The sequence below is a fragment of the Agelaius phoeniceus genome, chromosome 7 (genome assembly GCF_051311805.1).
Source record: "Agelaius phoeniceus isolate bAgePho1 chromosome 7, bAgePho1.hap1, whole genome shotgun sequence".
NCBI lineage: Eukaryota > Metazoa > Chordata > Aves > Passeriformes > Icteridae > Agelaius > Agelaius phoeniceus.
This window is the reverse complement of record NC_135271.1, coordinates 28,540,075-28,566,425: the sequence shown is the minus strand read 5'-3', so window position 1 is coordinate 28,566,425 and position 26,351 is coordinate 28,540,075. Positions and strand designations below refer to the sequence as shown.

General features: G+C 40.9%; 1 protein-coding gene across 3 annotated transcripts in view; it reads left to right on the top strand.

Moving 5' to 3' along the window:
* AGPS (alkylglycerone phosphate synthase) overlaps positions 1-26,351 on the top strand; it is a 75,465-nt gene that overhangs the window by 5,002 nt on the left and 44,112 nt on the right. The window contains exon 1 of one of the 3 annotated variants that reach the window (XM_077181375.1): positions 14,991-15,088. The exons of 1 other annotated variant lie outside the window; for it this stretch is intronic. In XM_077181375.1, coding sequence (XP_077037490.1) covers positions 15,024-15,088 — 65 coding nt within the window. In that variant the 5' untranslated portion in view covers positions 14,991-15,023. Of the gene's footprint in view, positions 1-14,990; positions 15,089-20,180; positions 20,427-26,351 lie in introns of those variants that run through there. One more of the 3 variants, XM_054636689.2, reaches the window with a different exon arrangement.

Below are 26,351 nucleotides of genomic sequence, written 5' to 3'. Positions count from 1 at the left end.
TGGAGGAGGTGCACCTCAAAGTGACTGTGGCTGTGCCTAAGGCCAGGCCACATCACCTGTGCCCTGCAGAGACTGTGGCCCATGAGTACACACACTGGAGCAGGTCCACCCCTAAGGGACTGGAGTCTCTGGATAAGTCCACACTGCAGCAGAGGCAGGGGTAGGAGTCCAAAGAGAGATGGAAACTATAATGGATGCACTTTATAATTGTTGTAAACTATGATCTGAGTTGCATGTTATAGGATTACTGTAGCAGGAGCCACTGCCAGGGGAGAACACACCGTGCAAGAAGTGGGGCACGTGCAGCAGTGACCCAGCCTGAGCTGGCTTTGGTGCCCAATAACTCCACACAACACAGCAGCTCTCTGGTCCTGAGTGACCACCAGGACAGAGAGAGCCTAATGTCCTGGAGTAAATTAATTCAATGGACATTCACAGGTGTTTTATGGACACTTTACAGGGAATGATACCTGTGAAGATAGGTAGGGATGGGAAAGAGGAAGGTGGCTAATGAGGATCAGTTGGATAGTATGGGACCTGAGCATGATGTAAATAGTAGGGAATAAGGTGTTGTACTGGCTATGACTGGGATAGAGTTAATTTTCTTCATAGTGCCTTGTATGGTGCTATGCTTTGGATTTGTGATGAAAACAGTGTTGATAAAACACTAATGTTTGTGCTTCTCATGTGACACAGGGAACACCTGCACTGTGACCAAGGAGGAAGGATGAGCACTCTCACCCTTGGATAGGTATTTTCCTTACATGCAAAGTGCACGAGTTACAAGTTAATGAATTGCATGTTATGAATTAGAGAACTTGTGAGTTAGAAACCTCATGACCGACATGATGAATTAGTGAATTCATGAGCTATACTAGTTTGTACAAAGGGGATTGAGCCCTTCTTCATCATGTTTGCTTTCTTTCCTAATGAGCTTATAAAATAAAGTTTAATTTGCAAAGTACATTATCCTGTAAATTTGAGAGATCCAAACAGACCATGACAGATTGACTGGTCTGTGACCCATCTCCCTATTGCCTGTCTAAATATTTTAAAACAGAGGCAAACAGGCAATGACTAGGGATCCTCCTCTGAAAGGAGCAGGGGAAATCCTTCATAACACTTAAGTTCTGTGTGCCTTGTCTATCCCACATTTTGTTTTCCTTTAAGGGCTTTGCCCAAGACTTCTGGTGGCTGCTTTTATTTTTCAGGGAAGTTATAGTCTACCCAGTCCTTCCCTCTTGTTTCACTCACTATGGACTATGGACTTTTACTGTTAATGTGTGTCAGCCAAAATAATTAAAAGCAATGCGCACTGTAGCCCAGAAAACTAGAAAGGTTTGCAAACGTGCTTCTTCTGTCACAGAGAAATATGCAAACTCAAATCACAGTCAGCAGGAAAATGAATAAGCTATTTGATAATACCATGTGCAACAAAACAGCATCATAAAAATGAAATTATTTAAAGTAGCATTCAAATCACGCAGTCATCATTGATTTAGTTTCCAATTATACAGAGGTAATTGTATTAACAAACTGCCTTATTCAGTTTGGTGGGAAAACAATTGAAAGTTTTAGTGTCCTGGCATCTGCAAATAATAAATGATATGATCTGTGCACCCAATCCAACTAGAATCCTAATGCTTTTTTTACCCAGAGCATACTACAGTATCAATATGCCTGAGCAGCAGCAGCAGGACAGAAGGAGGCAGGAGACATGACAGAACTGCAGATGTGACTGGCAGAAGACTGGTGTCAAATGGTGCCAACATGACCCACCCCAAATGATTGTATTCCTCATTTTTGATTCAGCTGCAGGGCTGGTAATGCTGCCACTGTTAAGAGCTAATTGTGCTCACAGGAGCTGCTCTGTTCCTGGAAAGCCATGGAGCAGTGGCACTGCTTCTGCAGCCCCTGCATTACACGAGGGCAGCTGTAAGGAGCCTGCAATGCACCTGCACTGCAGCACCAGCCCTGAGCTGGGCAGTCAGTGCCTGTGCTCAGGGCACGGCTGTCCTCAGCAACTCACAGCTGGCACAGCAAAGCCAGCTGGAATTCATCTTTCAACTTAGATCTTTACAAAATATTATTTGATACCTTTTTTTAAAATCTGCTACATTGCATATGCTGCCTTCTCTTCAGCCATTCCTTTTATAAATCTGTCTGAACAAAGTTTACACAGAGTTTACACTCGAGTTTACACAGGAAAAATTTTTTATAAGACCATAGTGTTTTTAGACTGTGACACTAGAACTTTACAGATGTTGAGCAATCACACTGCAATTTTTCTAGTAATACTCACTAGGAACAGAAATTATGCTTAGGAGAGACTGATGCCAAGTACCACTCCTTTTTCTTGTGAAAAGTGATGAGGTGTTTTGTTAATAGATGTTTCTCAGCTTTCCACATCTATTGTGGTGATAATTTATGTTGTAATTGCAGTAAGTGTACCGTGTGCTCCAGAAACTATAGCAGATGCAGCTACTATCCCAATGCAGCAAACAAAGGATTGCCTGTATTCATTTGCAGTTTCTTGATCAATTGATTAAGAATCTGATTTTCCATCAAGCTCTCTGTTGCAAGGTCACACAGGCTGCTTTTCTTAGCGTGCAGTGTGTGTTACGTTAGCTCACAGACTGTTTTCAAGTGCAACAAGAGCTGGAGGTGTGTTGCTTGATGAAAACAAGTCCATTGACTGGGTATGCTTTTCTTAGGTGAGCTGATAATACCAAGCAAAAAAAGTAGGCCTGGAGTAGCCCTCATGCTATAATTCAATATATTCAGGACCTCTGTAAGTCTTACTAGGTTACCATGCAAACAATGAAAATGAGAACTTGGAATGAGATTTTGCTGCAGTTCACACAGGTAACTTTTGCTCTGCTAATACAGACACTAAGTTGGCTGTATTAGTTGGCTAGCTTTGATAAACTAAATTGCTGTGATTCTGCCTGATTTTGTTGCAAAATATGAAGCTGTTTTTAAAGAGATTTGGTGAGAAAACACAGCACAGTGAATTTCACTAACTTCGGCTGGCTTGTAATGGAAAGGCCTGCAGTTACCCTTAGGCATGAACTTGATTACATGAAGAATAAAAAATACAAAATAAATCACATGCTTTAATTCTAAATTACATTATTTGATGTAATAAGAACTTCCATATCAGATAAAATCTAAATTAGTTGTCTGCCAATAGTAATTCCCAAATGTCTCTGAGGAAATTGGCCTATTCTTCAACCTCCTTTCCCCCTCTGCAAGTATAATTGATAATTATGTAACAGCCTGACTCTAGGGGAAGTTATTTTCTAACCTCAGGCTGGTGGCTGATTTATGCCCTGAACTGTGAACATTTATATCCATTATGAATTTTTATCAGGTCCAATCTAATTCCCCGCACAAATGTATGAATATGTATGTATAACCTTTTACTGAATCCTGCTAAGCACTTGGCCTCAATGATATCATTTGCCAGCATGTTTCACAGGCATATTACTTTTGACTTTAAATATAATGCCTTTTACTTTCATTATCACATCAATATTTGCTTGGGGAATGTATCAGTGGTAGTGATAACCCCCAATATCCTTTTCCCCCAGTAACTGCCTGCTCTGAACAGCTTTCAAGCCTCAGCTGGATCCTGTGTGCCTGTGCTGGACCAGAAGGTAACAATCTCCAGCCTGCCAACATTTCCTGCTCCATCCCTCTTAGTCCACACTTCACCTTTTACATTATGGGTTGACGACAGGCAGAAGGATGATACTTGCAGTAAATGAAAAGGTTAAAGTATCTTTAGGACTACAATCACTCTGCTGCACCATGACTTCCTGAATTTGCAGGGGTCATTTGCTTTTAATGTCAAGAGGAGAGTTTATTTTGGGGAGCAGAAGTTGTTGTGGACCATGGGAAAGACATTAGTTTTGATTTGTGTTGGGTCAGGTCAAAGAGGTGCTTTTGTAAAATACTGGGGAGGGAGGACTTAATCTTGGGGTGGGCTATTACAGCTACATCTTATCACAGGAAAAGGGTTGATTATGTTTGATTTGGAGGAAATTGGTTATACCTAGCAAAAGAGGGTTTGATTAGGAATGATTCTGAATAGAAAAGTAAGAACTGTTTTACCTAAAGACAGAATTTCACTGAATGTCTACATGGGCTGACTACTGCATGATAAGAATGGTTGGGTTTTTACTAGAGGCAAAAGAAGGTGAGACACGCTGTAGGGAAGATAATGCAGAAGCAGCAAGAAAAAACAGTGTTTTCCTTTTTCTTCTCAGTCCTGAGACATTATTGGTGGCACCTGCAATTAAAAGAGGACAATGAGGCCAAGTTCAATGGTCCATGCATGAAAAAATATGAGTTTGTGAATCGTCATAACACACTCTCAATGAGGAACTATTATTGAGCTTAAAAAGTTCATTTATGAAGAACAGGGATATATGCAAAGCCAAAAGAGACATGTGGGGTGGTTACAACAGACAGTTGGCAGTAACTCCATACAGTGATCACAGTCAGTATTAAGCATCTGTGGACTTAACCACAAAACTTCAATATTGGTGTAAATTCTTTAGCTTGGGAGTGAGTGCTGAGATATGGTCTCTTGTTGGTTCACTTAATTATATAATCAACAGCTCTGAAGTTTTTATTTGGATTAAAATTTCCCTGGAACTCAAGTAATTTAGATCTGAGGTTTTGGCACTAGTCCCTTCCCAGCTTGTACTCAATATAAATTACTCTCCTAGAACGATGACATGTTCAATTTATCCTCCATTTTAGATGGTTGAAAAGTGCATGCATAATTCTCTGCATGCCACACTTTCTGTAATCTACTGTGACGAATAGACCAAATGACTGAAACTGCTAGGTAATACACTTTATTTTAGTCATGAATCCACACCCAGCCGTACTTAAAATACTAGGCATTTGAATTATTTGATTTGAATCAATGCCAAATTCAATCTTATGCAAACCAGAAAGGGAGAGGGAGAAGTAGTCCTGGTATTAACTCAGTGATTTATGCGTGGGAACATAAGGCCATAACAAGCAGCAATCAGCCAATTGTAACAAAAGGAGTGGACCACCATGAAAAATCTGACAACTTTTCATTGGAGGGGTTGGGAACATGGTGATACTTTTACACCTAGATAATGGACTACAAGAAAAGTAGACTCAGGGACCAGGATTCCCCACATTCTACCTTCTGTCAAAAACACTGGTCAAGTTCAGTACACCCATCTCCACTCACACTGGGAGGATTTCCATGATGCAGTACAACAGAGGATAACAAATATTCCCATTCTGGAGAGAAAACCAGAAATAATTATATCACACCTGTCTGAGAGAAGTATATTTTTTTTTTCATGATCTAATTCCTAATAACTCTGTCAAATTAAGAGCTGTATCCAGAAATAATGAACCTTGGTGTTGAGTTTGCATCTCCTGGGTCAATCTGACTTGCCCATTAGAGCCACGAGTTTAGGTACAGGGAGGCAGTCACCTGAACATTCCCCAGGAGAAAGGAGGAGTGCCTAGAATTTTGACAGCATTAGAAATCCCACAGGGATAATGACTTTGAGGATTATTTTATACTCTGAAATATTACTGTTTTTCTTAGAGCTCTTTTTACTATGTAGCAAGGCCATGTTTGCATAACCAAATGATAGGAAAGGCAGCCAAAACAACTTTTTAGCTACACCTACTAATTCTAGTATTCAACTCAACCCAACCAAAGAGGTTTCTGAGTAGTGGCCTTGAAAGCTCATTACTGCAGTTCTCTTTACCCACTGGTGCCCAGAGAGGCTCTGAATGAACTTCCTCTGAAGTTACACATGGAAAGGTCCAACTCCTTGCAGGTTTTTAAGCAATTTTCTCCTCAGCCAGAGACCTATCTCTAATTTGATGCCTCTCAGTGAAAATGTTTTTTCTCTCAATTGTCATGCCAAACAGTTGTCTGCTTTGTTAGTTTTTTCACAGAAAGGCACCTGTTCAATTTTAGATACTGTTCAGCCTGTTCCACTTCAGTGGTCTGCACTACTCCTCCGAGAGCCCTGAGCTCTCCACATATTTCAGGCTGCCAGCTCTCTTATGTGCTTTTCCCCAGCAGCCAATTTTGCTCAGAAGCTCTTATGACTGAGCCAGCTTCCATTCCTTCATAAAGGGATACCCTCTTGTTATTGCAATTGAGGAGTTCCATAAGAGGCTTTTAATGTCTCCAGAGTGTTGTTGTGTACAATAAAATCCTGAATTAAGCTTTACCTAACACTTGTTCATGCAATACTGATTTATTGGCAAATTGCATTTGTTTCTGTTGTTGACAAATACTTTTAGGTTTATTTCTAATACCATAATTCCATTATCAGATTAATATAGGCTTAAATAAAATGTTATATGCTTCATTTAAATAGCAGGACCATTTCCAAGCCTGAATCACTAATATGTACACTGCCATCTTGTGTCCTGAAATTCTAGATAATATAAAAATGCACAATATACATAGAGCTTTTCACAAAATAGGGGATAGCTATATGAGTGGAATCAGCAAGGTTATCAAAGGATCTTTACTGCAATTTCCTTCTCTTTCTTGTAAAATATAAAATAGTCATTAAAATATCAAGTCTGATTGATAACTCTAAATCCATCTTTTCTAAGGATCTATTCCTTTTAATTAATGATTTGTGGGTAACCCAGTGGGGAAAAAAAAGAAGGCTACAGAGAAAATTCTGCTACAGCCAAGCCACTCTCTTTTCCAGCAATAAGGTCCAATATGGACTCCAAGGTGTGGCTCTGTTGCAAGGCAACCTCTGAGCTGGTGTGGGGTTCCCAGAGCAGTTCTGTGCCAAATGCTTCTCTTCTGCCAAAGGGCGTATGTCAGAAAAGAGTGAAGACATATATTTTTAGCTGGAATCTCTCCCTTTGGAGCAACCATGGTTCAAACATAACTGGATCATCACTGAGTCTGCTCCAGTTCTCCCCAGAGGACTGGGCACCTGGTTGCAAGAGGACCTAAAGTGACATGTATTTACAAAATGAAGAAAGTCAATCTAACATTTCTGCCCCACAGTGTTTATTCAAAACTAGATTCAAAACACAAAACCAATGACATTTTAATGGATGAAATAAGTACTGCATGCTCTTTCTTTAAAAATGATCATTCCTTCATAACATGCTAATCAAAGAAGCCTTTTCATACCTTCATACTTCCAATTGCTTTCACTGTATATGACATTTAGCTCTGCCTTTTTGTTATGTTTTTATTAATTTTAGCTTCTGTCTTCTGTTGTTTATTGTTGCAGGTGTGTAGGAGCAGTCTCAAACAGTTTTCAACAATGGCTCTATAAAACCCCAAAGATTTACTCCATGCAGTTATTGTTGCCTGAAACAAGCATAGGGAGCAAGATAGGAAAAAAGGTGCAAAATCAAATACTAATCTTAGAGACACCTGGGGCAGGGCAGAAAATAGTGAAAGCCTATCAAGGTAATAGATGCCAAGGTAAAAGGGCAGAGAACATTAGCAGGGGACAGAAGCACTCTCAGCCTTACCCGCTCAGACATTTGCCTCACTTAATGGCTTTCCATGCCAAAAATTTTTCTTTCCACCTGTTTGGAATTTCTTAGCCAAGTGTGTACACACATTTGTGTACATGAACTTAGAGTATTATTTGCCACCTCTGAAAGGCAAAACACTTGAGGCACCCATTATTGTCTGAGGCAGGCAGGGCTTCTGTCTCCCAAGGTCATTTTTTTATGCCTTACATGCATAATATACAATGACACAGAGTTTAAAGAACCTCAGACTTGAAAGAGCTTTTGCTTCTGTAACAATACTTTTATAATACCTTACTGCTTTATGAACTTGTCTTCAAAAAGCAACGTGTGTCTTGCGGCCTAGTTGCATAACCTCCTGCTCAGTAACAGGAGAACATTAAAACTGTTTGCACAACACAGTGTTTAAGTAACATATAAGCTTGTTGAAAAGGGCTTTGCAATTTCAAAATCTGGAATGCTTCGCTAAGATTGTTAATGCTATTTTATTTACTTTATCTGCACATAAGATTCCTGCCAGTTTTCTTTGTTTTTAGTGGAAAATCATACTTCCTTACTTTATATCCTTTGCTGTGTTATTATCCAAGAGATTTTCAGATAGAAAAAGCTAATTGGCTACATATGAGGAATGAAAAAACAGTAACTCCAATATTGCTAGAAGTTAGATAAAATTAAGCAGGAAACTGTTTTCTTCTACTATAACCTTTGATGTGGTGTGAATTTACCTCCCTGGTGACTGAATAGCACTGGCTGTAATAGTTACGGGAAAAGCAGAAGAGGGAAAACTACTGCAAACAGAGCAGGTCTGGGAAGAGAACTGATGTCTTTTGTGTTCTGAGTTCCTGGAGATGTTGGCTGACACAGCCTGTGACTGGTCAGTCCAAGCCTCTCAAGCACGCCATGCTCCAGCTTTTGAGTGTCTGCCAACAGCTGCCATACTGTGTTAGACTGCATAATGTCCTAGCAATGGATGAAAGTTTACTGTTTCCATTTCCAGTTTGCTTTCCATTAGCTGGTTCATTTTGTCACTGTCAGACTTTCACTGATGCTAGAATATGCCTGTCCATCAGCTGGCACATTTTGGTACTACATAGCAGCAGAAGTAGATGGTGGGAGACAAAATATTAGGAATAATTCTAAGTATGTGAATTGAACCTATCCCCTCTGGATGAGTTACTACATGCTGCAGTACCATGAGTAAGCTGCTGGTGGAATCCTAAATGTGAACTTTGGAGAAAAAACTAGCTCAAGTTTAGACTTTCACATTCCCATCTAAGAGTGCCCTCTGACCACCCAAAGTCACAAGCATTAGGCAAAATTGCAAAAACCACTGTGTGCAGCTGGGTCCAGCTAAACCAACAATGTCCTTTAAAGATCAAAGAACACTCAGAGAAAGGACAGCATCAGGGAAGGGCAGATAGGGCTGAACAAAACTTCAAAGCATTTCTTTATATTTTATCCTGTAATTAAGCTTAATATTTCTAAGCTTTTCCAGGGGTACAAAGCCTACCATGTCTTTTATTGCAGTCTTGGCTCTCCTGGTAGAAGTAAACTACTCCACATCCCTAGAGCACACACTACATTTCCCAGAGGCTGTGCATGTACTTTATTGCTCAAGCATACTTGTCTGAAGAAAAAGGAACTCTTCCACTGAGCACAGAGTAACAGGTCTTGAATTTAAAGTTTCATTGGTTTTTGTTTTATGTTTTAACAAAGCTGCCTTTCCTTTAAAATGTCCATCTGCAGGGCTATAAACATTATTGAGGAAGCCTCTGTTTAGGTTTATTTCTGTTAGCAAGAGCAGCTGCCCATCTGCTGGGTAAAAGGAAGGCTGGGCTTTGGTGGATTTGGAGGCAAAGGTCACAAACAGCACATCCCAGTCCTTTGCCAATGACACATTTAGGCTGTGACAGATCAGAAAATGCTTTGTTAATCCACCCTGCTCAACTTTCCAGATCTCCTTAGATCAGAACTCAGTATCATAGAATCTCAAATGGCCTTCACACAGAGATGCTGTCTAAGATAATTGTTGTTCCCAAATGTGGTACGTAAATGAAAAGATGTCACCAGGTCCCAGGGTCCAGCTTCAGCCTCTGTGTTTCAGGATGTGAGATGGGGATGTCTGTGGAAGCTGGGGACGCCAGGACCTACTGCTGGCCCTGTACTGAGACCTGCTCCAGGGATTTGCAGGGCTGAGGACATAACTTGCCACAGAGGCACTGATTAAAATCAGCTCATTACAGGTCAGCACTCCAGAAGTCTCAGGGATGCTTGTGCAGCTGGCTCTGAGTCTTGTTCCAACACTTGGGACATTCTGAAGAATCTTGGGAGCAATGTACAAGGTAAGATAGAGTGAGAAATCAAGAGTTGACTGGGAAAAAAAAAAAAAACAACCAAACTTGGAAGTATTTTCTTTTAAACCCACTCAACACATAAGTGACTCAAATCTCAAGTAAGATTGACAAGGCATAAGGATCCAGTTTGGCTGTTTTAACACAGCCAACAATGCCATACAAGTCAAGTAAGAGCAATGGAAGGCAGGAACACTTGGCAACCCTGGGATACACAGTATCACCCGGAAAATAAATCTGAGGCAAATAATTCTTCCTTTTTAATTTTTAATGGCTCTTAGAAACTGCTTAGAAGCTGCAGTAAAATGTATTTAGATACTATAACAAAAGTGTTTAGAAGATACTTTGCTGATATATAAATACACAATTCAGTTGATTACAAACTAATTGCTAAAAAGCTTTCCGTAAAAGCCCCTGAAGATTCAAAAGCAGTGCTTTCTGCTCTGAGAGTTGGAGAATTTGAATGATGTACTGAGCACTGAATGAGGAATTTAAACATCTTACTGGAGGCATAAGACAGAAATGATTTCTAGCCATTTAAGGAAAAATTCAAACACAGAAGAAAAACTCAAATTAGGGGCTCAAAACCAGTAATTTTAGCTCTGTCTTGCTTTCCTGTGTACCAGGAGTCACACTGTCCATTCCAGATGAAACTTGCCATTTTAATTGGAGTAAGGCAATTCTAATGCTCTTGTCCCAAGAGCACTTGCTTTCTACCAAGATGTCCAAGCAAGTGCTACCATTGTCACAGCAAGGTAATTGTTATGATAAATGTCTTAATTTTCTAACTCTCCCTCTGTTGAATTTATTATCATGGTTTTATTCTCCCTTCAGTCACAAGGTTGTACTATTTTCCTTAACTGCCCTCTTAAAACTAGTGCATCCATAGGCCAGGAGGGAGTGCTCTAGCATGGGAGCCAACACTATTATTCCAGAGTCCTGATGTTCCAGCAAGCTTGGGAATGATTGCCCTGAGGTTTCTCACCAAGCTGCTTTCAGCTCACAAGGGCATGAGGAATTACTTAGTACCTCTTTTTATGCCTAGTCATTAGGTATATTTACAGTAGTACTTTCTCCCTCAAAGTCTGGCACTGCTTTCTTAGCCCCCACTTTCTATTTTACAACTGTTCCTTTGCCCCTAAACTTCCAGTCCTGCAGTGCTGAGAAGCCATGAACACAAGGACAGCTTGTTTTTTCACTTCTCAACACACAAAGAATGTTGTGTTAAAGAGAAAATAAATTTAGTTTTTCTCTCATTTGAAAATGTCTACCTTCTTCAGCGACATCACTGCATGTAATGGAGCAGTAAGCTGGTCCCCTATCAAACAAAGCAAGCAGCAGAGATTAATTATCTCACAAATATTTTGGAGAATCAAGCAGTTCACCCATTTGTGCTGCTCCATTTCCCGTGTTTTCAGCTGAAAGAGCAGGCTGCTGTCTAAATTGATGGCATCCTTTTCAGCTGAGACCAGCTTAATCTATTTTGTGTTCTTCAAAAAAGGAGCTGCCTTTGTTGTCCCTTGTATGTGCCACATTTCTCTATTGAAACAAAGCACTGGAGAACAGCATTGGCTTGACAGTGCCCGAGACTGGAGTCCTCAGGTCTGGCAAGGCAGCGGCAGCAGGAGCATTTAAGGTGTCCTGCTGCTGCCAATTCCACAGGATAAGCTGATGCCAGTCATTAATTGTATATACTTAATTAAACTTCTACAAGGCACAAATCAAATATGCAGGTGAATACAAATCATATGATCATCAGGAAGGAAACAGCATTTTAAAAAGTTAAAATCAACAAATAACCAATATTTCTAAAAAGGAAAGGGAGACAGACGGCCAGGCTGCCTGTTGGTAACTCTCACTGTTCTGTCTGCCTTAGCAGTGCTTGCTTACTTATTGGTAATGATGCTTTTTAGTGGTTCCTACCCATGAGTGTCCACTTCACTCTTCTCCATGAGGGTCTCTCTCATCACAAAGACAGTTTAGCTGCCTGTGGAGCAGCTGCTGAACTGCTCCAGTTTATGGCCTTGCATATTCAGATAAATTGCCCCTCATTTCTCTTAATGTACTGTGTGGTAATTTGAAAAATCCTGAAAATCAACCCTTTTCATCAGCATTATGATGTTAAAACTGTATTTTCAGAACAGCAACGGATTTGCATCAGAGCAGAAATGTTGCTTTTACTCATTCAAATATTCTGTTCAGCTGCCTTGGACTGTCCCAGCCTAAACTAGAGTTGAATCAACATTTATTTTGTTTCACATAATGGTAGAATTAGCTACATTTGTTCAAACTTCTTTGATTTACTACCTGATCTTATTATTCAGAATTCAGTCTGTCTTCTCCTTTTGTGTTTTTTGAGCTCAGAAGGGGCAGAACTGAACAACTTAGATCCAGTTCCAAGGAAAAGGAGAGTAAGTTATGGAAGCTGCGTGCTTCTGCCCCAAACAAAATGCAAATGGTCTAGTACTGGCATAATGATAATTTAGCTGTAAACCATTAAATCACTAATTTTCTGCTGTGGTTGACCACCAGTGCAACACCAGATGGTGGATGGTGCTCACTAGCTTGTGTTTAGGTTTCCAGCTCTGTGACTCTGGTTGCTCTTTAGCTGACTGCAATTCCTCCTTCCCATTTCTCCATACCTTGAGTGACAGGAGAGGTACAAAAGAAACACGGTACAAGGAAACAGAACATCCTATGTTCATGGCATTGGTAGTCTCCTGCCAAAGCTTTCTGTGGCAAGCTCAAAAAAAGCCATTTCTAGATGTTCAGTTTGCCTCCATTATCTTGCCATGTAATTGCTTAGGGTGCTCAATTCCCTCTTGGTACAGCACATGAAGGGACCATTAAATGCCTAATACCACCAGGTGTGTTTGTCCACACTCTGCATGACTCTCATCTAATCTGTTCTCATTAGCTTTGCATGTATTCCTGAATGTCTTCATTCTGAGGCATGTCTCAAAATGGATTGTATTACTCTCCTACATTTCTTCAGTACATACAGGGAGAGCCTGTATGTAAAACCTCTGTTTTGGCAGTCCACAGGGAATTTGAGCCAAATTAGAAGGAAGCACAGGAAACTTTGGGGGAACAGACTAAGAAGGAAATGAATAGCACTCAAGGCTGAAAAAGGATACAAATTCAGGGGACAGGAGAAAGTGGCTATTTGGATAAGCATATCTTAAAGTAGTTTAGTGCATAAACTGCAAATCTGCAGAACATCAGGAGTCAGCCTAACCCATTTCCCCATCAGACCTTAAATGACAGTGATAGTCTCCACTCTTAGCTGTATGTTAAAAAACTGTGCATCTGATTTATAAAAAGGATATGGGTGCCTGCACATATCAGAACAAATATAGATGCCTCCATTGTAAACTACCTTCCATTTTCACAAAGCATCTGGAAATTCAGATGTTTAATAAAATTTCCTCTTTTTAGTTATATAATCTTGACTTTCCATTAGTAGCTACCTTTACAGGACAATTTTACTATTGTGGGGGAGATAACTATCAAATGCTTTGATATGATATGATATGATATGATATGATAATTATTGAGAAAGGCTTAATCTAAGATGTAGATATTTTATTCTTTTCTGACATCTAGTTCCCTCAAATCATGAAAACCTATTGTTTTAAGCAAGGGAAAGGACACTGTTCCACATGAAAAGTGACCAAACAAATGGCACCATGTGAAGGGAACCCTAGAAGTAGAAACACCTAGGGTGAGTTTTGTTCATTTTAAAGAGTCACTTATTTGTCAGCTTTCTTTTGGGAACAGTTTTTGCACAGTCTGTTCAAACACTCTGCCTGTCCCAAACATGGTGTTTACACAATTACATTGCTCAATTGTGTGTCTGATGTTGCATACCTTGGTTTTCCCCAGAGCGTACGTAGGGAATTGTCTTAAAATGTAATAATCACTAGAAGAAAATTTCCTTCTCTTTGAACTCCAAGAATTTGCAATAGCTGATTTGTTTCTTAAGTTGCCTGGCTATCTGATCCAGGAAAGGGTTTTTGTGAGTCAGCTACAACAGTTAAGTGTTAGAGTTTTAACTGAAATATGTCAAACATTTCTGCCAAGTCATCTGATAAACGATCCTGTTCAGCTGTAAAGAACTCTGTAAAAGATTCAGTCAAGAACAGTACAAATATACTAGGCTTTTTATTAACACCTTCTTATTTTAATTAAGCAAGTAAAAATTCAACTGACTTAAACTGCATTCAAGAACAATCAGCCCTCTTCATACCCTTGTATTTAGCCTCCTCCTGAGAAGTTGTTCTCACCCAGAAATTGTAGACCTCTTGTCATACTTAAAATCTTCTCAAAAGTATATAAAAAGATTGAGCTTCTAAGTAAAACACAAGCAAGTCTCTTTCACAATACAGTTTATATGTTATACACCCTTAGGAGTAACAATAGTTATTAGAACCAATACTTCTAGGGACATGAACAAGGAAAGTACAGAATTAAGCAAATGTCATTATTATGTAATTTCTTCTTTCTCCTGTAAATTCTGAGAAATTGCAGGAGATTGGGAGAATTTTAATGTAACACATGTAGTGCATCAAACTACATTATTAGATTGGGTATTAATTAATGTAGTCTAATAACTATATTATTAGACTGGATATTTCAGCAGAGTGCTGTAATATAATCTATTTTACAGTATGGAGAACTGAGAATAGTCATGAGATAATGTCATCAAGACAAAATGCAGGTGAACTGGAGTTGCAACAGGCAGGAGAGTATAGATGCAAATAGTTTCTACAGAAGCTCCCTTGTCATGCTGGGCAGTTACATTTCACTTTAACTGACAGCTCTCTTAAAAAAGGGGAAGTGGGAAAAGTCTTGGGGCAGTAAAAAAGGAGTGTGCACTTGAGCTCCTTTGGGATATGTACCTTGTATGCTAATTGTCTGTAAATGTCAAATTATGCTTAACTTCACTGACCAAGCCATGAGAGGACATCTATGGTAACTATGTTTGGTTTTACAGAATTGCCTCAAAAAGTAAATATGAAAGATTTTTCTCTTGACAAGCTTTTGACATACACTGTGGAAGAGTTGAAACTGGCAGGGCTATATACCTCTATGCAGTTTTCTCTGAAGCTTCTCTCTCTTTCCTTAGTTTTTTGGATGCGGCAGGACTGTCCTTCCAGTAGAATGAAGAAGGTGAAATGGGTTCACTGTGCACCTGCAAAGTATGTATATTGATAAACACACTGCCACTATTGCTACCAGTGACAGAGCACAACTGGTTTGACTACCAGAAGTAATCAGAAGAAACAGATGCATCTCATTCCATTTGCTGAGGCAAATGGAAGCTTTGTCAGCTTTGAACAGAGGGATGCACAAACTTATCTGTGCATACAGATAACAATTTAGAAAGTATTTTTCTTCCACGCAGAACTGGTATACAGAAAATTCAGGTCTGAAGTTACTAAGTACAGCAATAGTAAAAATATTTCACTGATAACTCTGCTTTGGAGCACCAGTGGAAGGCTTAGTGGAGTTACAGCAGTTTCACTGGGGAGTCTAGATACACTTTTAAATATACCATGGACAAGAACTTAGTTTGATTCTCAGAGAACATCTCTTGTTCAGATACATATTTACTTTTAAGTTCTGGCATTTCTAAGACTTCAGATCATCTTGTTGACTGAAAGCTGAAATAGTTGAGCTCCTTTTACATTTTCTCTCTTTATTAGGAGAGAGTTGACCACCATGTACAAAAACATCTGCATTTCTTGTATGTTTAAAGACAGAACATACTGCCCACTAACGTTTTCTGTATAAAAAAGGTCAGCTTCTGGTCAGAGATCCCTAAATTAGAGGTTTCATTCATGGCCAATGCTCTGTCTTATATTTTTTCCCTATTATCACTCCTATCCTTGTGTAACCTTTCAAATCCAGGCTGATCCTTGCCAATGGCTTGAGGTCCTGCAGGCTGCTTTGTATCTCTGAGCTCTGAGACCTGGGCCTTTCTTCTTCTGTGGCACTGAGGCTGCCAAGCTGAGCTCATAGTGCTGTAAGCTGGTAGTGCATGGATGGACTGAGGGATGAATGCAGTGCCTTTCCCCAGGGACTCTGCTGACATTGTAAAAGTGACACAATGCCTAAGTAGGTCTTAGAGAAATTGGCTACTTTAGGGAAACTTCTTGGGCCATTCCATATCAACAAACTCCTCCCAGAGCATGAATTACTTGGTGTTGAATGACATGTTAATAAATGTGTGTATAGGCTTGTTTTGTTGTTTTTTCCCCCTGTGGTGAAAAAATGACTAATCCAGAGGTTATCTTCAGGGCTTATGCCTTTTCCCCCCTTTTATTGCCTCAACAGCTTCTTCTGAGTCCATGATTCAGCTGTGGATGTCCCACACCCATCCTAAACCTAGGGCAGGCAAAACCCCACCTCTTCTGTAGGCGGTGTCATTTTGTACAGGGGTACAGAACAAAAAGGTGTTCTAATACATTTGTGTCAATCACATCTTAATAGTGGTTGAACTGGAGAGAGCAAGAACGCCTGGAACACGCCTTATTCAATAGGTGTTTCCTTCTGTTTAAACCTTTCAAGCAGCACCATGAAATGAAGTCTTGAAAAAATTAGTTTCTACTTTTTCATTTATCTAGAAAGCAAAGGCTTCTTTATGTCTATTTTCTCAAAGCCTAGTATTATGATAATGTTCTTCTGTTGCCTTCAGAAGCACTGAGGTGAATTAATAGCTCAAAGCGGTGTCATTTTAAAAGAAAAAATAAACAAAAAGAATCCCACAACTTTTTCTGCTATTTAGTCAGTATAGCAATAGCACAGACATGTACTACAGCACTGCACTTCCTGCCAGGACTGGGAACTTTCTCATGTTTCAATAAAACTTCTTTGAAATGTTTCAAAATTCTTACCACAGTTTAGGTTGAACACTGTACTTTCTCTGAGGTGTTTGTATAGTTGCTACTTGCCATCAATTAATTTTCTGCATCTGATACCTGCATCTCAAGGGCTCTCATGCTACATTCGGTGATTCTCTACAACCTGTTGCAGGACTCCACTCAAGGCAAGAAGATTTATCAGAAGAGTCTTTTCTTTGCACAGCCTGAGTGTAGGTTGCCTAGGAGTGTGGTGTTTGTCCTGAGAACATGCTCCCTCTGTGGTCTCCCATGGGACCACTCTGTAATGGAACTCTGAGACACCTTGTTTTGAATACCTCTCTGAAAGTTTACAGTACTTTGGCAACTTTATTTTGTATTACACTGTAAACTGGCTTTAAAATTGTGTTTCCTGAAAATGCCCATGTGCAGAATTCTGGAAACGCAGACCTTTGTTGACACGAGGTGTCACACTGTGCTGGCACTCACTTATGTTTACAGATGCACTCGGTTTTGTGGGCAGGACAGCTCATGGAATAGCAAAGGCTGCTGCTTTGGCTCAACAGCAATTAGAATACTTCCAACTACTGCATTGTAGATCTGCTGGTATTTTTACTGATATAGTTTTCTTCTGTGTCACAACATATTACTTTCAAAATCCTGTTCCCTAAGTTTTCTTCTCAGCACTACTACTTACCAGAATGAATTACATGGCTAAATTAGATATAGTTTTTGAAAACTTGCCAGTGGTTCACTTCAGCAAATGAGAAGCAGTGACCTCACAATCTGATAGCACATTATGTGACTGCTGCTTTTTATGAAGATTGCCATCCTTCCAAGGGAAGCAGAGATTGCATGCAGAGCACTGGTAGGAGCTTAGCATTCTTATTGTAAGAAAAGACTCCTGTTGCACAAAAACAAGGTGTGACTTAGATATTCCTCTGCTTTGCAAAAGACAAGGCTCTCAATAGTTTCCAAATCATACCCCTATGTCTCTAGCATCCCCAGTTAAATCTTCATTCACACACATACTTTAAAACTAATTTGGAACTTTTTTGAGAAATAAGTTGTGAGGTGATGACAAATATTATTTATCAGATTCTAGTTGAGGTCAATTTTTTACTGTGAAACTCAACAATTAGGATCAAATAAATGACCAACAGGCTCACTATTGTTTCTTACAAGTGACTGCAATACAAGGAAACATTCTAGGAAAATCTGAAGCCTACTACAGGGGATTTAGTATCCATTTGGCAGCATTCAGCAGTGTGGAAAGTTTTAGATAACTGTGACTGAAAGTCCCTCCAGCTATATCCAGAACTTCAGTAAACAGTGTGAGTGGAAATTCAGTCAAGAACCGTGTTTGTTCCCTACAGACTGCCTCCACAGCAGCAGACAGCTAAATGTGGGTATGCATGAATTAATCCAGAAACCTGTATACAAATTATTCACTGGAGGGAAATTTACCTCCATAACCAAACTATCAAACTGCCACAACAGCTGTTTATGTTGCACTAATACCAGAAACCTAACTTAAGGCTGAGATCCCATTGCAACTAGTGCAATCACTGCCCCAGGAAAATTGCAAGCTATTTTCTAGACAAAGTACACAAAGGGCATAAAATCAATTAACAATGGTGAGAATAAAAGTGAAACAAACAGTAATAACACCTGGGTGGCTTTTATGAACTGTTTCTCATCAGTAGGCATTACTGGGGTTGGTCCTTTGTTGTCACACAGTCCACACAGTGTGTTTATCTTCAGACCAGTCTCTTTAGGGAGATACTGTTACCCCTGGTTTATATATGGGGAGCTATGACTCAAAGAAGCACCAATATTGCATGTGAGGTAAGGAACTGAGCCCAAGTCCCACTGCTTGTGCAGTACAGCCTGCTCCCTGAAGAACTTCCTGCAAATTGCTTACTTAATGGAAAGGTACCATGTTGAAGTATCATGAGGTCCCTAGAAGAGGTTTGAAAGAGGGTAAGAGCTTTATCAGTATTCATGGGATTTTATTTCACATATGTAACAAACATCTGAGGAAGAAATGAACAAATAAATCAACATTGATAGTTGATTATCAAAGTATCAGTCATCACTTGGATCCCAGCAATCCATTTCAGGACTTCCAAAGAGTCGGTCAGTGCCAGTCAGCGGCAAAAGCCAATCATGAAAGTAGGTCCTGTGTGACAACTGAGTAGGCTTCAACAGTGTGAGATACTTCATGTCACAGAGGAAAAGTTGGAATTAATCTGAGCAGGTCATCTAGCCCATTACCTTGCCCTGAGCAGAACTGCTTATAATGGTATGTCTGATAGATGTATGTTGTCCGTTCTTAACGCTGTCTAATGAAGGTGACTTTGTTCTCTACTTAGGCAGACTACAACAGTTTTTCATTTTCACTGCCATTAGAAAGTAGTCTAATGCTAATACTGAACTTATATCTTGCAGTTTGAGCTCATTACTTCTCACCAGCCTAGCTGGGACATGAAGGGCAGACTGATTGCTTCCTTTCACTCTCTAGCAGTCTTTTACATATTTGAAGACTGATAACCTATCTTCCTAAGTCTTTTGTATGGGACTCGGTTTGTTAAGTGTTTTTGCATTCCCTGATGGAAAAAATCATCTCATCTGTTCTACTTTAACATGATTCCAGTTTTCACATCCTTTCCTTAGTGGAAATCCAAAGCATTCTGGTGCATCAAGGTAAATTCACAGCAGAAAGCACCTGGGGTTGGCATCAAATCTTCATCTCCACTTAAATCCCAATTCCTCTCCATCTTTAAAATGATGCTACAAAGTGAATCCCAGATGTTCCCATAGGTCAGGATTGTCAGTTTTTGCAAGGATTGGCCCAACGGTGGGTATCCCAGATAGAGAAGGGGATGCATTGCCAGCAGTCGGTCAGGCTCAGCACTCATTTCGTGGTGCGGGCTGAGCGGCGGAGCAGATCGCGGGGACCAGGATCCTCCCTGCCAGGACAGCCGGGCTGCACAGGCAGAGATAAGCACCCGGCTCAGCAGCCCGCACTCACCGGAGCCTTGTGGCCCTATCAACAGCCATGATAAAATCTGCAACACCTGTAGATTATCTGCCACCTCACCGACCTATTTCTTAAGTAACCCGCCTATGCTATTGTCATTAATTAGCATTTCATCATTAACTTAGGCAATCCTCATCTCTAAAGGACACCTTTGTGTTCTCTCAAGTTTGTTCAGCGACCCAGAGGGGCTGTAATTACAGCACCGGAGGCGGGAAATCTTTAATAAACGCTTTCTCTGTCTCCGGTTCGCCCAGCGCTGCCGAGGCAGGAGCTCCGGCAGGACGCGCGGGCCGTGCCGTGCCGGGGGAGCGGGAGCGAGCGGCGCGGGGCTCATTGCGGGGGGGGGCAGTGCGGAGGGGCCCGCGCGGGGAGCGCCGGGCGGCGCCTTCCGCCCGCGCGCCCTCTCACCCGGCGGCGGTCGCGGCACAACACGGAAGCGATGGCGGCCGCGGCCGGGGAGGCAGCGGGAGGCGGCGGCGGCTCCCCGTCCTCCGCCCGCCGGCGGCTGCGCATCATCTCCGGGCACCTGCGGGGCTCGCCGCGGGCCCCGGGGCGGGGAGCGCTCTCCCCGAGCCCCTGCAAGGCGCAGGGCGGCTCCGCCGGGCCGGCCTCCGGCTCCATCCCGAAGAAGCGGTGGGTGCGGGCGGGGGTTCCCGCGGGCCGCGCCGGCGGGGCCGGGCCGGGCGGTCTCCCGGAGCGCAGGGCCGGGGCTGCGGGCCGGGGCCGGGCTCTGACAGCGCTCTGCTCCCGGCGGGCACGGGCGCGGGCCGGCGGGGCCCGGGGAGGCCCCGCGTGGGCTCTGCGGGGCGGGAAGGAGCGGCGGGAGGAGGGTGAGGCAGATGCCAGTCGCGGGTGATGTAAATGGCTGAAGCCATTCACCGCTGCGGGGACTGGAGCAGAGCGAAAGAAGCCTCTTACCTGTTTCTGTAGTAAGTGGGATGCTGTTAAAATGGGAAGTCTTTCGTGGTCATCTGCTTCACATCTATAGATGTGATGGAGAAGTTTTATTTTCGTAAAATACTTTGAGGCTGCTCTAATGAGGAATGCAGCACGTATGAAGAGCAAGGTCTGTGTCTGGTCTCCTCGGTGCACCCCTGTTCACAGAAACCTTCAGCTGATGTGAATACTGGCAGAGTGTGCTCATGCATTAGGTTCTAACAAAAGTTTCTTAGAAATGAATAATTTTAGAGCTATGAAATACTTTTTGTGCTTCTTTCTGTCTGTAGTAGAAAGGAGTCAGTTCACAGTGACACCAAGGGAAGACAGTCAAATTCTTTAGTTCAAAGTTATTTCCCTGGCTCTTGGATTTCTTTTTCTGCTAGATTTTTTAAAAAGTGCTATGATTATAATACCATTATGTAGTTCCATGTAACTTATTCTTATGAGGCCCCCTTTATGCTGGGGTGGACTTGTATTAGTTTTGTGACTTTCTTTTGCAGCTCCCCCTTTCTCAGGTGTGGATTTCCTATATGTGTGTTTGTTTACTGTCTTACAGGAGCATTTTAAGGCTCAGGTTGTAGACAACCTCCTGTTCTCTCTTGAGCTGTGGGCAGGAACTAGTGTGTTCGTGCATGGGTGTAGTCCACAGGCAGACTGGGCAAGCAGTGAATAGAAGAGCTGTTCCTCGTTTGAGGAAAATCCATTCAGCCCATGCTTTGCTCTGAGTCTTTTCAAAAAGAGAGCAAGGAACAGCCTGGATTCTCCTAACAGGCAGTTTGAGGCCTACAGTCAGAAGCTGAACTTGCCTGCTTTGGGAGGACTGGGCTGTCATGCACATGCAGTCAGATGTGAACAACTTTGAAAGCATTTAGTTCTCATTGGGGGAATTTGATGCTTGTGCTGCTCACTGAGACAAATGGGTTGTTCTGAAGTTGTTGCCTTCCATGTTGAGTTTTTGTTTGGTTTGAATCCAGGAAGAAATCACTGTTTCCAGAAAAATACCAGGTTAGTTATTTTTCAGGGATTTAAGTGGATTGCTGTATAATTTCTGCAGCCAGTTATTGCATCTGTGAAGAGCAGGAGAAACAAACTTCTGTGAAGATGCCTGTGACCTGAAAGATAGCTTCTTTCTCTGTGGAAACACAGGCTTGGGGAACTTAACATCTGTACTTCTACAAGTTATTGACATTGCTCTCCCCTATTAGGACTTGCTATAGCATCATAATGTATTCATATTTTTACTCTAAATAACTTGATCTGGACTCAGAATAAAAGTTTGCTGTGGGAGTGTAAGGGAAAGCTTAGCTTGTTCTTCACCCAGAGGGACAACTTTCTTGCTGTACTTAGAGCAAGAAAGTTGTAGAAAAAAGAAAAACTTAAAGGGAGCTTCTCTGTCTTAAATTTCTGTCTGAACATCTGAGATAAGGTTGAAACACACTGAAGATGCTGCATGTGAAAATTCTGAGACTACAGTACAGCTAGGATATGAGGATTTTGGTTGAGCTCATGTTTGAGGCTAATATCCAGGTTTTGGAGTGGTGGAGGAGAAAGTTCTGTTGCCTACACTGGCTTGGGGGGGGCAAGTCATGAATGCCTGAGTCTTGTTCTAGTGACTCCCAGCTAATCTGGAGCTGATTTTTCTTTGTGAGGCCAAGAAGGTTACTGGAAGAATCTAGTAAAAATAGCTGACCTAGGGACAGTGCATGCCTCTTTTTGGTAATATTAGGGAAATCTAAAGCTGGATGATGTTTTCTTGTAGTCTGTTGAATGCTGATTCAGCTCTGCTGCCTCTTTTGAACTGTTACTTTAATTTTTCCTAGCAAAGCTGTAGCCAAAATACCTTAAACAAAATTTTTGTTCCTTACACCTGTTGCATCTTTCCTGTAGTGTTTGAAATAGTAGCAAAGCTGTAGACACTGCTTTAGTAGATTCAGGTGCACTCTCCTCATGTTCCATTTCTTCTGCAAGTAAATGGCTTTCTTTGATGGAAAAAACCCTTTTAGTACTTTAGGTCTGTGATGACAGGATTTTTTTTCTGGCTGTTTTTCTAACAGTCAGTAGACAGTGGCCTCTGGAAACATGGCTTTCTTGTTGATAGTTCAACGACCAAACTGCTAAAGATCTTATCCAGACATTATTTCTCACCAGCCAGGGGAGGCTGGAGAGTACATGGTATTGGCTGAAAGTCTCTGGGTCTCGTCTAATTCTTCTTGCTTCCAAATAAAAATGCCTTGGAAGACTGAGCAGTACATTTGCATATTGATCTGTTTAAGGATTGGAATACACTTTCTACTTTTTCAAGTTTTAGTTATTGAGACGGGAAAATTTCTCAAAAAAACAAGTAACTATGTATTTGTCTGAGTATCCTCTTGAGGGGAATCTTAGGCATTGTAAGAGTGGAGAGATGTTATTTCTCGGTGGCATTCCTGGCTTAAATGTAATATTTTAATTGAGTGTTGCAGTGAAAGCTGGAATCATAGTTACACAATGTGTGTTGAAGCCTGAAGAGGATTATAGGCATGATGAAAAAGCTGGTAAGACAGTTGAGCTGGAAAATAACTCTTCATTGAAATTTTCCCATCCTTTTATGTTATGCTGTTGACTTTTGTTGACTGGTAAGCTCACTTTGCTGGTGAGACTTGAATTAAAAACTTACTTAATCTTCAGAATAACTGTGTGTACATGAAGTGTTCAACTTGTACTGCTTTGGAAGCAGTCAGGTGCTACAACTTCCTAGAACAGAGTTGTACCAGGGTAACTGCTGGGTGTGCCCAAGAGTCCTTTAGAGATGGAATATGCACTGATGCTGATCTCATCAAAACTTGTATAACTTACTCAAGCTTTCAATGATTTGGCCTTTGTTAAAAGGGATAATTGATGAAGTTCAACTAAATGTTGACTCAGTAGCTTGTAGGCTTAAAATTTATTCTGTCCTAGAGCAACAGAAAGCCGGAGAGGATCTCCTGATTATCCTCTCTCTGTGGAGAAGCTGCTTTCCTAGGGGATGAAGAGAGGCTTGTGAATATCTTTTAATTATTATGGGCATACTGTTACACAGGGTAAACTAAGGGATGAGAGTGTAGTGAGCTGTGTGTTGAGTTCACAGGCAGGTTGTTCAGGGTAATGTGTTAATGTTGCTGTACCTTCTTCATACATACACTTGGCAATTCTTGCTGCTAATGATTTGGATGTCGTTATGCAGCAACATGAATTAACTCCTAAAGAATTGGTACTACTTGAATATAACAGTGTTTTCAGAGAGGCTTTGTATCTTACCCCCAATACTCAGAGCAATCTTTATTATAAAGACTTCATCCTTTAGAGAGCGGTGTTTAAGCAACACGTGGTGCGAAGCTGTATCCTGGTATAGCTGATTTCTGAGTTTAAGGTGGTGAAAAAGGATGAGGAAGGAAAGGGCTGGTGGCACTTCACCAGTCTTAAGAAATCAGAAGAGTAAGAATCTGTTGCATTGAGGAAGGTGTGGCAGTTCACAGGAGGTTCTGTGATTGCATCAAAGCAATTAATTGTTGGTCAAAGTTAATACTTGAGGAACAGATAAAGGAGATTCTCTCATGGAAACATTAACATGAAAAAAGTGTCATAATCTGATGGTAAAAGTGACTTCATATGTTAGAGCAATTCCTGTCTAACACATGGCTCCAAGTAGTTGCATGTCAGGAAGATGAAATATAGAAAGTCTATAAAAATTTAAGTAACACAGTATGTATTGTTAGATCATTTGATACCATCTAAGCCAAACTGGATATATTCATTAGCTAAATTTTGTTAGAAAAAGTACCTAGATGAAAGTGTGAAGTGTTTAATATGTGAAGCTCAATATAGATTATTATATGAAAGCAAGTAGCAGTTTACAGCACAAACTGAGAGACTTTGGTAGATCAGCTGTTTGATATCTACTGAGATCTGAACTGCTATGTGCAAGAAAATGAATGTGTATATAGCTGTTTATTTAAACTTGATGTGCTTATTTAAACTGAATAGAATTAGAATAATCTGATAATGCAATAGATTAAAGTAATTACTTGGACTAGAAGCTACTTTGAGCTGAAGCAAAGTAAGGAGATCAGTAGTGTAGTAGACTGCAGTCAACTAGACTTTCCTGAAGTGTTAGTGTACCTCTTTGTAGAAAATAAATAATGTGGAATATAAAAATCACTTTATTGTGATTTTTTTTTTATTGCAGTTTGAATGTGATGGACAAGCCTAATGCCTCTATAGTGTTGTTATATCCAAAACTGGGCTATTTGTGCAACACCTTGGGGTTGAGGGTGTAGGCCAGAAAGTTTTCTTGAGCCGTGATGTATTTGCTACAAAGCATGCTAAAAGGTTCTCTATGGGGTGGGTAAGAAGGTGTCCAGGAATTGAATTTACTTGCACAGAAAAATGGCAGACAGTTGATTCCTTCATTAAGTTATTTCTTTTAAGACAGCAAAGCAGAATTCCTGGTTTTGCAGGCTTTCAGAAAATACTTCTCAAAGGACTGATCTCTTTGTGCTGGTTGATTTACTGCCTGGAAGTAGCCATGTGTGTGCATTTTGTAGTAGAGCAGTCTCTTCAAAGATAAAAGTGAAACTGGTGTCAGCTGAAGTAGTAGGTGGAATAGAGAGAGCTTCTAGTAAAGTATTCTGTGGGATAAGAATCATAATTTGGCCTAGCGTTTACTGAGAAGAATGATTATAATGTCTTGGCTTTGCTTGATCTTTAATTCACCCTAATTGACTTTATTTATTGTGGAAGAACACTAGAGAAACACTAATTTCCTTATTCCTTGGGGCTTTTTTTATTACACTGTGGTGAAATGAAGAGTAATGAAATAGTCAAGGCTAAGAACATATGTAAGGAAAGTGAACACTTATTTTATCAGAGCAGTTTAAAGAAAAGCACTCTGCTTTTGGATACCTAAACCCTTGATGTTATGCCTAAAATCTGGTTGTCTGCATTTGCTGCAATTGCTGCTGTAAGTTTAAACTGTAATTAGGAGCCCAGGTTTGTGTTGTTGTATTAGGTATTTAGCAAACAGAAGAGCAACTGAATTGACTGATTTTTATAGATCTATTTCCTGGAATCAGTTTGGAAGGCAGCAGTAAATACACAAACTTACAATGTGTCTAAGGTTATAAAACAGGTGTTACTTGACTTCAGACTTGAGAACAATTATATTGGGTTTGCTGCAGGGAAGGTCTTCCAAGACAGAAAGAGCCTAAGAATGACAAACACAGCAGATACTCTCTGCCTGGAGCATGGCATTCCTCTGCAGATGAATGATGCTTTCACAAAGCAGTTCTTGAAATAATTCCTTGGGCTGCATGTTCTTTGTTTATTTCAGGCACCTGATGCTGATTTACTGCTGGCTTCAGAAGCACTCTGTAGTGTTGCTTGGTTGAGAAGTGTGACTCTGTAATCTGAACAGAGACACTGCTCCAGGGGAGAGGAAGAGGGATCTTCTGGTACCACCCATGGAAAGGGTTCTGAATTTCCAGCTGGGGGGCTGGATTGGTAACCCAAAGTCCAGCTGGGGTAGGCTCTGAGGAATTGTTCTTTGGGTAATGTCTTCTTGTAACACCTTACCACCATAATACTGCCTCAGTATTACTGCAC